The 16,969-nt window shown below is 38.8% G+C and overlaps 1 protein-coding gene across 2 annotated transcripts in view; it reads right to left on the reverse strand.

The window, feature by feature from the left end:
* Positions 1-6,998: 6,998 nt before the first annotated feature.
* hectd2 (HECT domain containing 2) overlaps positions 6,999-16,969 on the reverse strand; it is a 32,786-nt gene continuing 22,815 nt past the window's right edge. For both annotated transcript variants that reach the window (XM_073866784.1, XM_055176080.2), the window contains 3 exons: positions 8,867-8,982; positions 8,631-8,774; positions 6,999-8,529 (listed from right to left, as the gene is read on the reverse strand). In XM_073866784.1, coding sequence (XP_073722885.1) covers positions 8,409-8,529; positions 8,631-8,774; positions 8,867-8,982 — 381 coding nt within the window. In that variant the 3' untranslated portion in view covers positions 6,999-8,408. The remainder of the gene's footprint in view (positions 8,530-8,630; positions 8,775-8,866; positions 8,983-16,969) is intronic.

The raw sequence follows: 16,969 nt of genomic DNA on the forward strand, positions 1-16,969 counted from the left end.
ATTTATGTCCAAATTTTGCATAAAATGTGCTCTTTAAACAGATTTGCAGTATATACGGTACTAATACTTCTGGAGAGTCTTCATATCTGCAAGTGAATTTAGTATTAAAAGCACCTCTGAGCATAGAGGTTAAACTTCCCTACTGAAAAATCCAGCTAAGATCAGCATAAGCTGGTGAGCTGGTTTTAGCTGGTCTCCAGCTTGGTTTTAGCTGGTTTTGCTGGTGTAGCAAGCTGGTCTAGCTGTGTTTTGGTCACTTTTTAAGCGAGTCTAGCTGGCCTTAGCTGGTCAGCCTGAAAGACCAGCTGGCCCACCAGCATAACCAGCTTTGTCAGGCTGGAAGGACCAGTGTAAACCACCTTAAACCAGCTACCAGCTTATGCTGGTCTTAGCTGGATTTTTCAGTAGGGTTAAAGCACCAAAATAATGGGTTAACCTTTTGTTTGGCAGTTGGTTTTGATGTAAAGCTTCTTTATATGCTTTAAAATGACTGAAAAATGGTCAACATGATGGTCCCTAGCTGGGCCAGCATCCTTTATAAAGGTCATAATATGTACAATTTAGGTACTGTTATGTATACATTTGGCACCAGTATGTACCTTTAAGGTATTAATATACATTATTTAGTACCAATATGTGCCTTTGAGGTACTAATATAAACTTTTATGTGCAAGGGTTTACTTTATACATTTTTTACAGTCTATGGTACTGACCCATTAACAGCTAGGGACCATTTTTTATATTCTTGTCATTTATTCCCTCTTGTTGCAAACTTGTATGACTTTTTTCTGTGGAATAAGTGAAGTAATTTTGAAGAATGACTGCTTCATTTTTGTACTTGACTAAAGCTGTCAATTACTAACACGCTGTACAACATCTCCTTTTTAGTTCCACAGAAATAAACTCATATGGTTGTGAAAGGACGTGATGGTGAGTAAATGATTACAGATTTTTTTTTGTTTTGGTGAACTTTTCCTCCCTCGAGTCTCTGAATCACAGAGGGGTGGTGCTGATCTTGGCTGTGTCCTCCTCTTTCATGCTGTGTCACAGACAGATCCAGGCCATACAGCATTGCATTTTGGGATTCCCAACAAGCCCGAGTAACACTGCGGCCAGATCTCCTCCTGTGCCAGAGCAATGCAGGACATTTAAAGCAGGCGTGGTGTCAGCAATACTTCAGAGCACTGAGCAGAAACTGTAAATAAACTTATAATGTTAAAGCTCACATAACACACGCTGTTTCTGCATTTCTGATGTTAATCTGAGTAGTATTACATCCTTTATATCTCCGAAGAGTCTTTATTTGAATCAGATTTATAAAAGTAAGATTAGCTTTACCGATTCTTTCCGATAACGTATGAAAAAATGAAGGAAGAGTTACTACCACGGGTGGAGCGAGTACGAGTCATGCAACACTATACAACACTGTTTAACTTATGATTCACTACATGTTCGTGTCATTTACTGTATATAATATGCACGCACCTATTTCCAACATAAGACAGAAGTCTGTCTTACCGCATGCAACTCATGACCCTATTGGGACTTTTCAATGAAATCCAGCGCATCAAACACACACGCAAAACTCCGCTGCTACCCCAGATAGTAAACTATATCCATTGTTTTCATAAGGCTGACTTTCTTCTCCTTACATCCAAAAACACACTTCTTCTATCGTGCCATTGTTGAGTTTTGAAATTAAACAAAGCTGTATCACGTGATGTGATGTTTGTAAGTTCTAGCGTCTCCCGCTGATTGACGGGTGGGCGGGGTTTTCTGTGGGAAGTGCCAATAAAAAGAAGTGATACGTATAGAAACCCCTGAAACGTCAGCTGGACCCGTAATCGGGTAACTTGTACGAACCCTGTCGAAGTGCATTCGGCACAGAAATACTCCGTAACACGCCCAACTGCTTTCTTGGCACTTTGCCTACACTTAGCATGAGGAAACAACTCTATATCTGTGTTAATAAGTTGAAATGCATGAAATACCATTGAACCACCCCTTTAATGATTATTATTCACTCAAATCTGAGGGTCGTAACCACATCTCAAGATTATTGGTGGGAACATGTCCAACTGAATGTCTACTGTGGATAAGATCTTGTGTTCCTATCAAACCCATGACCTTTTGTACCTCTTAACAATAGCTCTACAAATTGACCTACAAGTACTCAATTGACAAAGCTTTCAAAAACTGAAGTCATCAGTGATTTATCAATTCACTGTTGTCATGGAAAATCAATCTTTGCATTTCAGTTGTGCCATGAAAAGATGATGACAGCGAGCTTGCTGTTTTCATTCAGTGTCAAATAGACTTGCGTCAATGGCTTTGAGTGCTACATAGATTTAATCTACATCATGTCGAAATGTAATTTCAAGCGCTTTAGCTTTGCTAATAAAATAAAAAATCTGAAATAAAGTATATTCATCCATCCATCTACTGATGAATTCATGGCGGCACCTTTATGACAGTTTCCATTGGCTGACACCCAACAGCTCACCTTTAAAAATTCACCCCTGGCATACAATAAACACCTGTCCACCCCTTCATGCCAGTCCCACAGTACCATATAGACCCCTGTTCCCTTATCACTGGAGACTCATTAAGACAGCCTTCATGGGCAACAGTCAAAAGGCCACATATCTGGCACCCTTTTGTAAATGCTTTTCATGTTGCGAAGTGTATCATAACTTATCATTCAGCTTTTTATGCCCTGTCAATTCAAAATCAGCACACTTTCAGAAGGCAACTCAGTTTTCATGTCATGTGTGAACAGCTGGGAGCCTCTGAAAGCCTGAGTTCATGTGAACAGAGGTGAGGACCGGTCTGATTACGGCACCAGAATGTCTCTGACCCTCAGGCGAATACAGACAGATCATTGTTTGGAGATACAGTGTCTCCTGTAAGTCCAGGCTGAGCACTGACCGTTACATTGTATCAGCTTTACATTATCAAATAATCTATACAGAGCAAAGAACTGTTACTGGGAGGGGGGAATGTGAAATTTGTTGTCACTTTTAGGGTAAAAGCTATGAATGTTCATTTGTTTCTAATGTTTTTTATAGCTTATCATTTATTATTTTTAAAAATATTTGGTGTTTGTTTTTATGCTAAAAATGCTGGGTTGAATTTAACGCACTGCTGAAATATCGGACAGAACAAACACATTGGATAAACCTATTCTGGGTTGTTTCAACCTAAATGCTGGCTTGCTTCTACCCATGGTTGAGTAACAACAACCCACATAGGTTTATTTAAAACCCAACGTGTGTTTTCTGTCCCATATTGTTGTAAAGTTTCTTAATAGGCGATAATGTGTTATATTCTCATTAATAACATTTCATTCACTTTGTTCTCAAATTAAATTACACTGCAAACTAGCTTTATACTTTTCTCTGCAGTTCCTCGTTTGCCCTTCATATCCTCATTTTGACCTTTAAGAGCTCTCATCTTATCAAAATTACTGCATTTACTCACCCTTAAGCAATCTGATATTCATATGTCCATCATCTTTCAGACGAACGCATTTGGAGTTATTTGAGTAAATGTCCTTGCTCTTCCTAGGAAAAACAGGGAACAACTTTTGACTTTAACCTTTGACCTTTTGAGCCCAAAAAGTGCATTAAACATTCACAAAGGTAATCCACACTTCTCCAAGGGGTTAATAAATGTCTTTTGCGGGTAATCAATTCGATATTGTAAGAATAATATCCATATTTCAAACTTTATAAACTATAATAACTAGCCTGCAGTAACGATGCCATCTTGGACTCATGCGATTCAAGCACTGCACAACGTACACATGGCAACCAACGCTCACTACGCTAAAACTCTCTCATGAAAAGCACAATTCCAAGATGGGCTGTATTGTCCGATTCATGTTTTAAATTTCCTTTGGTGTGTGAGTGTGTATTAGTACATGTTAAAGATATCCAAAAGGTAAAAACCCCAAAGTGAACGCTGACGCGAGTTCTCATCTCCAATGAAGTTGTTCCCAGATCGCTGTTCCATTATAAAGCCTGGAAAAGCAAGGACATTTACTAAAATAACGTCAAATGTGCTCGTCTGAAAAATGGACATATGTATCTTGGATTACTGGAGTTTGTAAAGTATCCCTTTAAATGTCATTCAGCTTTAGGAATTTGCTATAACCCCACAATAATGAGGAAGTATAAAAATACTTGCTGCAAACTTTATTCATTACAAAATGAGCAAAGTTGAAATAAATACATGGTAAATACATTTGTATTCAGTCATTAGAAATCAAAAGCCATAACATGAACACTTAAGTGAACACTTATACCAATAAAGCCACTTTATGAGTCCAATGAAAATCTGATGACATGATAAGCCAGAAATATGTCACAATTTGACAACAAGAGTATCCAATTACACAATCCAAGCCATAGGCCAATTGCAACACAGAGCAGAGGTGGGCATTTCTGGTCCTGAAGGGCCACTGTCCTGCAAATTTAGCTCCAACCTGAATCTAAAAATCGAATCAAAGGCTGCAGGATGACTTGGGCTGCATCCGAAACCCAAGGCAGCTGACTTGTTGCCTCACTGCCTATAACAATGACTTTGGAGGCATGAAGGCAGTCCTGGGGAAAAGCATTCGAACAGCCTTAATGGAATTGTTTGAAATATGAACAGAGAGTGTCTTTGTGTAACTAATCCCATATTTGAAAAGTGCAATGCTAATTTCTCGCTAGAAATGCAATCAAAAGGTGTAAAAATTGAAAATCTAACTTTTTTGAACTCAGCCAGGCTCGACCAGTAACATTCCCCATGCACTTGCACATGCACTGCAAAAAATGACTTAGTATTTTTTTCTTGTTTTTAGTATAAATAACTAAAAATTCTTAAATCAAGATGTTTTATCTTGATGAAAAAAATGACCAAAGAAATAAGTCCAGTCTTTTAGACAAAAAAATATACAATTTAAGTGAATTTGTGCTTAAAACAAGCAAAAATATCTGCCAATGTGGTGAGAAAATGTAGCTTGAATTAAAGGCGCTCTAAGCGAATCTGTGAGACGTCACTTTTTGTTGATGTTTGAACTGTTTTCAAACAAACAGAGCCTAGCTAACTCCTCCCCTTCCCTTCCGTGCTTTCATGAACGCGCCCAACCCCTACCCTCAAATCCTTCTTGTCGTTTATTGGCTGGAACACTTTGTTATGTTTCGTGGTGCTAGGTTTGGCCACTGTGTTTTATTGCAGTTTGTGGAGCCTGGGCTGTCTGAGATCGCATTTTTTTACAGTTTGCAGCAAACAGATAGTGAGGAGATGTTTGCTGTATGTAACAAAAAATGTTTTATGGTCTAAAACGCGTGAATTCGCTTAGAGCACCTTTAAGTGTTTAACCTGATAAGGATCACTGTGCCGTACTCGGCACACCCCCTCCCTTGCACGTGAGGCTGCATAAACGTCATTGTAACTTTGAAGCATTAAATCTTCAAAATATACAGTCATGCGGCACATCGTTTGAAAGCTCAGACTCTCAGGATTCCATTAAGCGCGCACACAAAGCATAATATGATTTATAGCAGTCATAAAACTGTAATCCAGTTATTAGTTACCTGAACTGGGCGGCGCCGATTTAGGATATTTACTTACCTTCAAAATCTCCCCTTTATCCGCTTCGGTGAAATTGTCCAAAACAAATTGTCCATTAATCCCCAAAAGTACAATGAAATGGAATATCCAAGCCTTTTAATCTAAAACAATTTGTTCGCCTCACAATCTTGACGTTTCTGACCGAATTATGATATAAATACTGTATACAATTAGTTCACTACTGGACATTCGTTCGAATCTCACTTTCCATTCACGATTTATAATGATATTTTCGGATGTCACGTTTATTGTGTAACGTCTGAGGAACAAATACGCCCCTTGTGGAATTCAGTCGTTTTATAAGAGGCTATGAAAAAGAAAACTTATTTCAAGGTTTTTTTTCTCACCCATTGTCAGATATTTTTGCTTGTTTTAAGCACAAATTCACCTAAATTGTATATTTTTTGTCCAAAACACCAGACCTATTTTCTTAGGTCATTTTGCCTATCAAGAAAAAGCATTTTGATTTAAGAATACTAAGCAAGAAAGTCATTTCTTGGCTAAATTATTTTCAAGAAAAAATGTTATTAGCAGTTTTGTCTTGTTTTCAGTATAAATATCTACACTGTAAAAATTCTTAAATTAAGATGATTTTTCTTGATGAGCAAAACGAGCAAAACGACCCAAGAAAATAAGTCTAGTTTTTAGAAAAAAAATATCAAATTTAAGTGATTTTGTGCATAAAACAAGCAAAAAAATCTGCCAATGGGGTAAGCTAATTTTTCTTGAATTGTCCTTGAATTTTGTGTTTAAGAAAAATTTTCAAGATTTTTTGCTTACCTCATTGGGAGATTTTTTTGCTTGTTTTATGCACAAAATCACTTAAAGCTCCCGTTCTGTCTGCGATTTTGAAGCTTTGATTGTGTTTATAGTGGGCAATATAACATGTTTTCATGTTTCACGTGTAAAAAATGCGGTATTTTTCACACAATTTACTTATCTGTATAGTGCTGTTTTCACTGTCCTCAAAACAGGCAATACGTATCGAGTTCTGATTGTGTAGTTTGTTTAGTGTGCTGTGATTCGATAGCTGCTTAGCTTAGCAGAGCCGTTTGAGCCAAAGCTGGTGACTGACGTATTCCTGTGGGCGGAGTTTAGTCAACGAACTGTTTTGCTGACGTCATTAAAGCAGGAAATAGAGGGCTGTATTCCAAACCGTTCGTTGTAGGCTTTAAAGAGGAATTCTATTGAAGAAAATATATCGCCTGCCAGTGAACTTTGAGCTTTATCATTTTACAGGTATTATTTATGCTATTATAGCAACATTACACACTAACTAGGGTTTAAAAAATGGTAGCAGGAAGAACGTGACCTTTAAATCTGATATTTTTGGTACTTAACTAAACTTATTTTTAGATATTTTTACTGAAAACAAGACAAAAATCATTTTTAGGTACTGTATCTCAGGAAACAGGAAGTAAAGCAAACATTGGATTCGGGTGTGCCTTGATGCCTTCCTGCCCTCCGCAGGCAGCATTTTGGAGATTTGGGGTGCAGCCTTGGCATTCAGGTGTGTTTGATAACGTTTGGAGATCAACTTTGCAGGACAGTGGCCCTCCAGGACCAGCAATTCCCTCCCCTGACATAGAGGATAGCAGTTTTACTTTTCGGATTCAAATTAGAACAAATCTACCATTTAAACTTAAACTAACTAAGTTATGACCAGTCTTGAAGAAGAAATTAGTCAGACGACTAACTTGTAAGACTAGTCTTAACAGTTTATACAACAGGCCACTGGATACACTGATACTGTAGCTATGACTAATGTACACCCTAGTACAACTACTAGCATTTTTCTAACATACTGTACTGCGGCTGCATTTAACCTCACCAATTTCTTCCTGAACAAAATCTGAAACACTGACGACAAAGCGAAGCATCAGTCGTAAAATAAATAAATAACGTTTTCTTGTTGAATACTGCTGCACAACACAACACATCTCTATGTGATGAATCACTATTAACATAAAAAATACAAATAGTTTGTTCTTGTTATGGCTAGTCAACAATCATAAAAACACTCACTCACTTTACCACTATTCCTTTCATGCCAAAAAAGGGTTAAGAAAGGGTTGTCAACAATTACTAAACTATACTCAACTGCAACGTTTGAGGTCCGACACAGACGTCCATAAAATCTGATTTATTGATGGTGACATTATAACATCTCCAGAGGGAACGCTTGTGTTAGGTAACATTTCACACTGATGCTTTTATTAACTCTGGGCTTTTGTCGCTTGGGAAACTGTCGCTTGGGAAAGAGCACTGTCCCTTTAAGAATTTAGGGAGGGTTTAACGGACTATTTGTCAGGATATTTTAGATGAGACCTGTGACCTACTTTCAGCCATATAAATAGGGGAGCATAGGACAGAATGCTTGCATTAGAGAGACATCGCATGCCCTACATCTGATCTTTAAATCTGTTATTTGACTAAATTCCTGGACAGGTTTACATTATATTATTTATGATATCCAGATTGTAATGTAACATTAAATGTTTGGCCTTTCACCCAAAGCAGTTGACTATCCAAATGACATATTGACGAAAGACAAACAGCTTTACTGGATTCCTCATTGGAATCCTGGTTTACAACAAATATTATTACACTGTACACACAAAACAACACAACCATTTCGAATGGCTACTTCTGAAATTTTACATCTAGAGCTTACATTTCTTCTCCTGTGCGCGTAATCCTCATGCTTACCTGATATGGTTTAAAGAAACATATTACAACCATTAATGGCATTGCATTTTGTCCTTATATCTACCAAGACCACTGTACATCTACTCCAATCCAAAGCCTTCTGCATTTGAAATGGCAATTGTTAACTTTTGCCGTAGTTCTTTCTTGCTCTTGTACGGAGGTAGACAGATCTGGTTGAAACACGTATGCGACACCGGCAGCCTACAAGGAAAACACAAGAAAATGCAAATTTAACCAAAAACGGTAGATGCGTATAGATACAATGCAACCATTTTGTTAGAATCACTGGTTTTGATGTTTACCAGTCGGTAGAGACATCAATCTTAGAGATCTTGAAGTTGAGGTCTGCCATTCCTCCCACAGGAACGCGGTCACTTCCTGTGGTGAAGTGGAGGAGTTTCTTCTGGAGCTCTGAAGGGAAAGCCAGGACTACGTCCCAGAAGGCCCTGGGAGTGTAGACCAAACAGTCATCCATCTACTGATAGATTGCATATATACACTGAGAGTATTTGTAAATTATTGTACACAAAACATATACCGGATGGTGGGATCCGTCTTGCTGTAGCCCTCGTACTGCACCACTCGCTGCAGAGAGCACATGTCCAGATTAGGACTTCCACAGACCAGGATCTCAACCTCTTCTGGCCTCAAGAGCTACAGTAACATGACACAGATTAATGACTTACATCTACACATTTGGCAAATGCCATTATCCAAATAGTTGACCAAAAATGAAAATTCTGTCATAATTGACTCACCCTCAAGTTGTTTCAAACCTGAATAAATTTCTTTGTTCTGCTTAACATGAAGATATTTTGAAAATATCTACTATATCTCTCTACTATGGAAGTCAATGGTGCCCCAGATCTACTTGGTTGCAAACATTCTTCAAAATACCTTCCTTTTTATTCAGCAGAACATATAAATGTATAAAAAAATTTAGATAGGATGACCATATGTGCCATTTTCCGGGGAAAATTTGGAACAACTTGAGATTTTTCGGTCAACTATCCCTTTAAGACACCTTTACAAGACAACAACTGTACTACTGTATAAATGGAAAAGCTTTTCATTTGTGTTTTTAAAAAATTTTGTGTACACACCACAATGTCATTTTTGAAAATGACAAAAAAGCCTGTATTATGCGTGCCAGGCCAGTAGATGGTGATGCAACTTTGTAAAGGAACACGTTGCACCTGCCCACATACACATTCTTTTACAGAACGATAAATACAAACAATTAAGATTGCAAAACATTATTTTTCGACGGACAATACGTTTGTTTTATTACTATAAGTAACCCAGGACTATTGACTCTTTCCCCGCCACTGACAAGTTATCTCGTCAATTAAGAGAACACGCTTCCTTGCCAATGACACTGTTATGGCACTCCAAATTTTCACTATTATCCACTAGGTGGCGCTCTTACCCAACTTATAAAAAACTGAAGTATCCATCAGTGATGCGCGGGTCAATGTATAAACAACCTGCCACCGACCAAAGTTTTCAACTAACCAGCCCGCAACTCGGACCACAAAAAAACCATTGTACCCGACCTGCTTCCTGGCCTGCATTTTTTAAAAGTAGTTATTGTTTAAAGGTGCAGTGTGTAATTTTTAGAAGGATTTCTTGACAGGAATGCAAAATAATATAAAAAACTATATTATCAGGGGTGTATTTCTTAATGAACCATTATGTTTTTATTACATTGGAATGAGATATTTTTATCTACATACACCGAGGGTCCCCTTACATGGAAGTGGCCATTTTGTGCTGCCATGTTTCTACAAAAGCCCTTAACGGACAAACTTTATTTTATTAAGTTGTTTTCGACGATGACATGCTTTTCTGGTGGCGACTACCGTAGCTTCTCTATGCATACAAAAGCGAATGGTGAGCAGTGGACTGAGCCGTTGGCTGCAATTCACAACCTCACCATTAGATGGCGCTAAAATTGACACACTGCACCTTTAAAATAGTTAAGTGGCATCTTTATTTCAAACAACCCGACCGACCGCGACCCGAATATCATTAAAATATTTTTGGATGACTCGTAACCGAGGGTAACCGCGGGTGACCGCAGGCACTCGCTCATTTTGGAACAACCTGCGCATCACTGATATCCATGTATTAAAAAACAGTAACAACTCTGTGTATGTTTTGATTATCGCTCTGAATCTGATCTCTAACAAAAGTCCTTTACAAAAAATGCAATTATATCAGCTTTTTGCTCAAAATTTGGCATTTTTTAAGAAACCTACCTATAATTGTGGTGATAAAAAGAGAACAAAAATGAAGATAGGATGAAACTTTTTAGTTTGAAAGCAGAGGATCTGTTCTTTCATTTGATATATGGTATGTTTATATATCTAAAATTATTAAATTTTTAAAAAATCATAAAAATTGCTGCTGCTGGTTGGCATTTAACTCTGGAAAAGAGTTAAGCAACAAAAATTTGTAAACTTTGCTGGAGAAGCATTAATTAATATTTTGAGTAGTACAAATGCAGTTCTGTAGGACGCCAGCAACAACACATAAAAAGTTTAAATATCCTCTTACAATGCATTTATTTCAACAAATAAACAGCAAATCCATGAATTTACAGTTGCCATGCACCATATTTATAGTTTGTGCAAAATATGCCGGATTGTAGAACCCAGCATGATTAGAAATTCACACGGTTTGTGCATTTGTGATCAAACTGATGCATAATCCCTGCAAGTCTTAACTTATATTCTCCCCTGAGTGCTTTGGCATTTATTTGTGTTTGCAGTGTTTGATTTAACCACACAGTGTTTTATTCCACATTTAAACATTTCTCAAGGGAATGATTCCACTTCTGCCATCTGTGCTGTTTATCTTGTGCTACTCTTTTATAAAGCCTATAAATATTGCCACACCCTGAACTCTGCACGTACGCCACTGAGCTTGCGGTATGTTGAAAAAGGTGTGTGTGTAAGAGAGAGAGAGAAAGAAAGATATAGATAGATCTCTAAGCCACAGAATTGGTATGGTCCAAACCAATCTGCCAAATCCATCCCCTCTAATAATCTCACCCTACATCACACCAGAACCAGCCAGTGAGAGAGCGCGGTTACCAAGCCCCTTACATAAGCAGTCGGGGACAGAGTCAACTGTTGCATAACCATCACAGACATCAAGGAGAGTCTACAGACGATCAGGGCCATTCAGCCAACAGAGACATTTGTTTCGTTTTTATGTCTTCTCGATGGCTGCATTAACACTGCAGATCTTGATGCCCATTCCATTTTGCTGACTATATCAGATTTTTTTTGATGAGCTGTTTACATCATCTTTTAAAAGCGACTCATATCCAATCTCAGCATTTACACGAAACACTTTGCAAAACAGTTCAAGTAGGCATACTGACCCGGAACAGCTTAAACCACAGAGGAAGTCAAACGGTGCGATATGCAATGAACAAATTGATTATACAATATTACAGAGCTTTATTTCTGTAACATAAGACATAAAACTTCAACATTACTCCACTAAGTGGAGCCGTCGTGCAAAATATGTGCTGCTAAGAAGAGTCATATGATCGTCAACACTCCAAAGCATGATAAATGTCATTAATACTCTTTAGTAATATGTTGAAACTTTGAATTAGTTGTCGGTTGAGTCTTAATTTCCACATATGGTTGGGTTGCGATTTTGGCTTTTTCCCACGATCTTGAGAATAGTATGTCATACAGAACCGTTTGCCACTGTACGTTAGTATTAACGACGGCAGTGGGGCCCCTGGCCTTAGTCAAACGAGTTTCTGTTTCTGTTTTAAAGATCATATGGGGGGCCCCATAAATAGACTCACCCTGGGCCCACAAATTTTCTAAAATCATCAACTATATGTAATACACTTTACCAGCAATAGTTAGCCTGTCCGGAACCGAGCTGACTTAAACCACATCACTGTGTGACACTTGCTTTACATGTGAACGGCCCCTACGCTAATAAGATTTTGTTTTTCTCTCCCTGTCTCGTCCTCGATCCCGAGGACAATGAGACAAACAGATCCAGTTCTGGTAAATGTGAAAGTCGGCACACCTCTGATCTACTGGCTGTTCTTCAACGTGATGCCCAGCTGATGCCTGACCAATGACCACCGGCAGAACCCGCTTAATCTCCGCTTAATCTCCTTATCCGTTTCAATTTAGGGTTTTTCCCTCCTAGGACTTTTTTACTTCCCCGGCTAAAAAGTCCGGGGGTTTTTCTCCTAGGGGGTTTTTCAACCCGGGGAGGCAGTCTTCTTGGGCTTAACTTCTATACGTTACATTAGTAATACATTCGCTTTAATGTTGATTTATAGCCGCAGCAAATTTAGCTGCTTGTGCTATCGTGTATTATGTTGTGCTATCTGTCGATTTTCTGTGCTTTTCACTGCTTCTATTAATGTAAAGCTGCTTTGATACAATTACCAAATTGTGAAAAGCGCTATATAAATAAAATTGAATTGAATTCAAAAAATGATCGAAGGTGGTGTCCACCTGAGACGTCATCTGCCAGCTTCGCATTTTCAACAACGCACAACACGTTTTGACATGTGATGGGAATATCCGATTTGTCCGCTCAGTTCGGATTGCACATTGCGGACACGTATGAATGTATCGGATTTGTATCTGATTTATTTCTACATATGAATGAAGCCTAGAAATCGGAATTTACAAATTGCCGTTATTGTTGGGTTTGCAGCTTATTGCTTGGATCAAACAAGACTAATGTTTTACCATAAATTACCAGCTTTGACATAGGCCTAAAGGTCATATTAAAATGTGTCTTCTCTACTTAGATTGACTAGACATAAATAAAAGATTATGCGTGTCCCTGATTAAATCAAACAAGTAGTCACAGTTGTGAAGACACTAGTCATTGTCTAGTCTCAAAAGTCATCTTGATAAGCACGCGCATATTGTTCAGCTGTGAGAGCAAAGTGTTAATCTCATTTGTGTGTGTTGAGCAGAGGTGTGCCTCACAAGGGCACTTTTTTGCACGTGAATAGTGTTCTGCACACTTGCATGACACTTCATGACAGATCTATTACCACTATAAAAAAAATCTGGCTGTGGGCCAGATATTATTGCTGATAGGGCAGTTTATGCCCACGGGCTGCCTGTTGCCACCCCTGGCATATACGTTTTTTTAGCAGATGATAAGGAAAGTTTGCATACAAATAAGCTAATAAGCAAATTTTGTGTTCAGTAATTTACTCTTGTCCCAAATAGCCATGCAAGAAGCAGGATAGTATACAGTCCAAACTTTGACTAGCAACCAATGATTGCGCAGAATAGTGAATCCAGTGAAACACAAAATGACTTTAGGCTTTAAAATTCTTAAAGCGCTCAGATAAAAATGCCTTCTTGCATTCTGTGTATCTGTTTGATCACCCTCATGTCAACCCTAGGCCATGTTTTTTTTTCTGTTGTACACAAAAGTATAAAGAGCATTTGTAGGGATAAGAGCCAAAGGAAAAAGATGAAAAACATAACCAAAACACAAAAAGTGCAACTTTAATCATTTAATGTACACTAGTAAATCACTAGTGTTTGCGTTACCTGCTTTATATTAGGTACTTTTTGCAGCTTGTTTACAAAACCCTAAACCTATCATTATTATATAACAATGTTGATGTGCCAGAGGAGAACTGTCCCTCCCAGCTCAGTCTGGTTTCTGAGTTTTGGTTCCTTGCCACTGCCGCCTCTGGCTTACTCAACTAGAGTTTGCCGATATTGGATCAAGGTATTAATTTACAAATGTCACTTAATATAATGGACTCTTTTTATCTTTGCCGTACGTCTCTGCTCTGATTCAATGCAATGTTGTGAAAAGTGCTATAGAGATTAATTGGAAATCAACTTGGAAATCTTGCTTGGAAAAGACTGCACAAGGCATATGGACCACTTTTATGGTGATTTAATGTTTATTTTTGCAGCCCTAGTCATCATAAACTTTGGTTTAAAAGAATCCTAGTTTGAAATGACATGAGGATGAATACATGTTTTTGACTATTGCTTTAAGACAGCTAAAGTGCTCATTTTACTTCTATGTAGGTCCTACGGCATAGCCTCTACGGTTTTAGGGGTGCACCGATAAATGCAGATATACTAATAATACGTGGCCGATAACTATTCTTAATCGCGCAGCAGATATTATTCACAGCTGTTTCATGGACTACAGCTTTGGATTAGTAAGTCTTTATCAATCTGAAATCACTGTTAGTTTATAACATGTATTTGAAAAGGCAACACTCGTCAAACATAATCATTATACATATTGTTTATAATCAAGAAAATACCTGAAAAGGTTTGAATAACAGCAATATAAATATATCCTTAAGCCATTTCCTGGAGCTGCGTGTCGTAGGTATGGTTCTTCATCTGCAGCGCATATTGAGTTTTTGCACGAGAGCGACCTCTGGTTTTTGGATGTAGCGGCATTTCACCGTAATTCATTGAGAAGCAAAGCAAGCATCATCGGCCGATATATCGGTGCACCCCTGACGGTTTTCATATATACTTCTACGTCTTCGTCTGTGTCGACATTCAATTACACATGCAGACCACTAGTAGGCAGTATCCACACGTATAACCCACAGTAGCAGTGCAACAGCCAAGGAAGAAGCCAGTCGAAAAGACCAGCAGTATAGACAGCGACTTTTGTTGCAGTATGAGTTCAATCACTCCTTCAATTGGCCGATCTTACCGTCGCAAGCGGAAATGCCTATGAAGAAATGTGACGCACATTTTTTACATGATGGTAGGGGTTCTAGTGGACCAATCACAGTGCTTGCGGTCCGCGCTAGTGATGCGCGGGTCGTCTCGTAACCCGCGGGCCCCGCGGGTAACCCGCGGGTCGGGTTGGGGCGGGTAAAGAAATTGTAACTTTAATGCGGGGCGGGTTGGGGCGGGTCATTAAAAACAAAATTAAAAAACTGATATGTTGCGTCTAATTCCCTGTAGCATATATCTTAAATATTTGGGAATATATATTTTTACATTTAATTACGTTCTTTGATAAGGTTAAATTACGTAGGCCTATGTGGCAACGTAACTTCCGCAACGTAACTTGCGCAACGTAACTTGATATCCCCAAACCTTTGACGTCACGGAAGCGCCAAGTAGCTCCCGCTGCCAGCCACAACAACAAAACAAACGGAGAATTAAAAGATGAAAGACGATCTGCAGGAGAAATTAAGGTAGGGAATTTGTGAATAGATAATACAAATGCTGCTTTTTTGTGTGGTGATCTACTTTTAAAATGATAAAGCCGACAAGTTCTACATGCTAAAAACACTTTAAATGCGTGGACTATACTGCATCTCTACATTGGATTTAGGGATGTCACCATTACTCTATTTTCTTGAGGAGTTAAAAAAAAATCCTGGAGCACATGTCGAGTACGGTTTAAAATAGCGGAGATTTAGTGAAACAAACTTGAAGGAAAATTACAATAGTATCAGAAGCATCAGCACAACGCTGCCCATCTCTCTCTCTCCCTCGTTCGCTCGCTCTCGCGTGCTTCAGCTCGTGCATGAAAGCAAAAGAATGCGATGCAATTGCATGCTTGTAAATTTCGGAAGTTTACACGACTGAGCTGCAGCGGCAGGCATAAGATTTATAAAAACACATATGAGAAGAAAGGCACAGCAACTCAAAAAGACTTAAGTGTTTCACAATTACTCATAATGCCAATTTTCCCGTGGAGGCATGGAGCAGCATGAGAATACACAGTTGACTTTTGTGCGATCTACCGGCATTGCCTTTGCGATCGATGTATTGGACACTCCTGGTTTATCATTATCCTATCTCTAGATTAATATGACCATACTGGTTTCTATGGCTCATTGGTGTATGTTGTTGCCAGTTTACAGGGCGATGTAATCTAATGGCTGTTTCCAAGCACTCTTAGGCTGAAATAAAGCCTCTTTTTATTTACATTAAAAATGCCTAATATGTCTATTTTAATGGTCGCGGGCGCGGGGCGGTGCGGGATGTAAAAATAGATACAGTGTTGCGGTGCGGGTTGGGGCGGGCCAAATATTTCATAAAAGCGGGACCCGCGGGTTGGAAAAAACGCTGACCCGCGCATCACTAGTCCGCGCAAATCGGACACATTGTTAAAATTTTGGCAAGGTGTGCGTCAGTCTCAAGCGTGCTGCACAAGCCCTGAAAAGTGAAGCCAAAACGTCTCGATTGTCCCCCAGTAACAGGTCCCAGTATAGGTCATAAACCCCGCCTCCCCATGTTATTCAATGGGAATAGAGACCAACTAAAAAAAAAGCTGGTTTCTGTCATTTATTGTAGTTTTTAACACGCTGATGTAAATTCAAATGTTTGTTTTTAAAATAAGTTTTTGTTTAGTTAGTTATTTAATGATATAAAAACGGTGGTGTCACGTCATGATTGACAGCTGTGATATCGTGTGTTATGCAAATTCTACGAGAGGGAAGGCGGGGTCTTGATTTTGCGGCTTTACTTCCTGCTCGCTACTGCGCAGACTCAAGACCCAAGATGTCAGCGCCGTATCGGACACTGGCGGCTTTACTTTTCACCAATGGAAGAGAGAGAACAGGCCGCGGTCTATCTTTTTTTACAGTCTATGGTCAGTCTACGCAGAGCAGCGGCGT

Source organism: Misgurnus anguillicaudatus, chromosome 4 (genome assembly GCF_027580225.2).
Source record: "Misgurnus anguillicaudatus chromosome 4, ASM2758022v2, whole genome shotgun sequence".
NCBI lineage: Eukaryota > Metazoa > Chordata > Actinopteri > Cypriniformes > Cobitidae > Misgurnus > Misgurnus anguillicaudatus.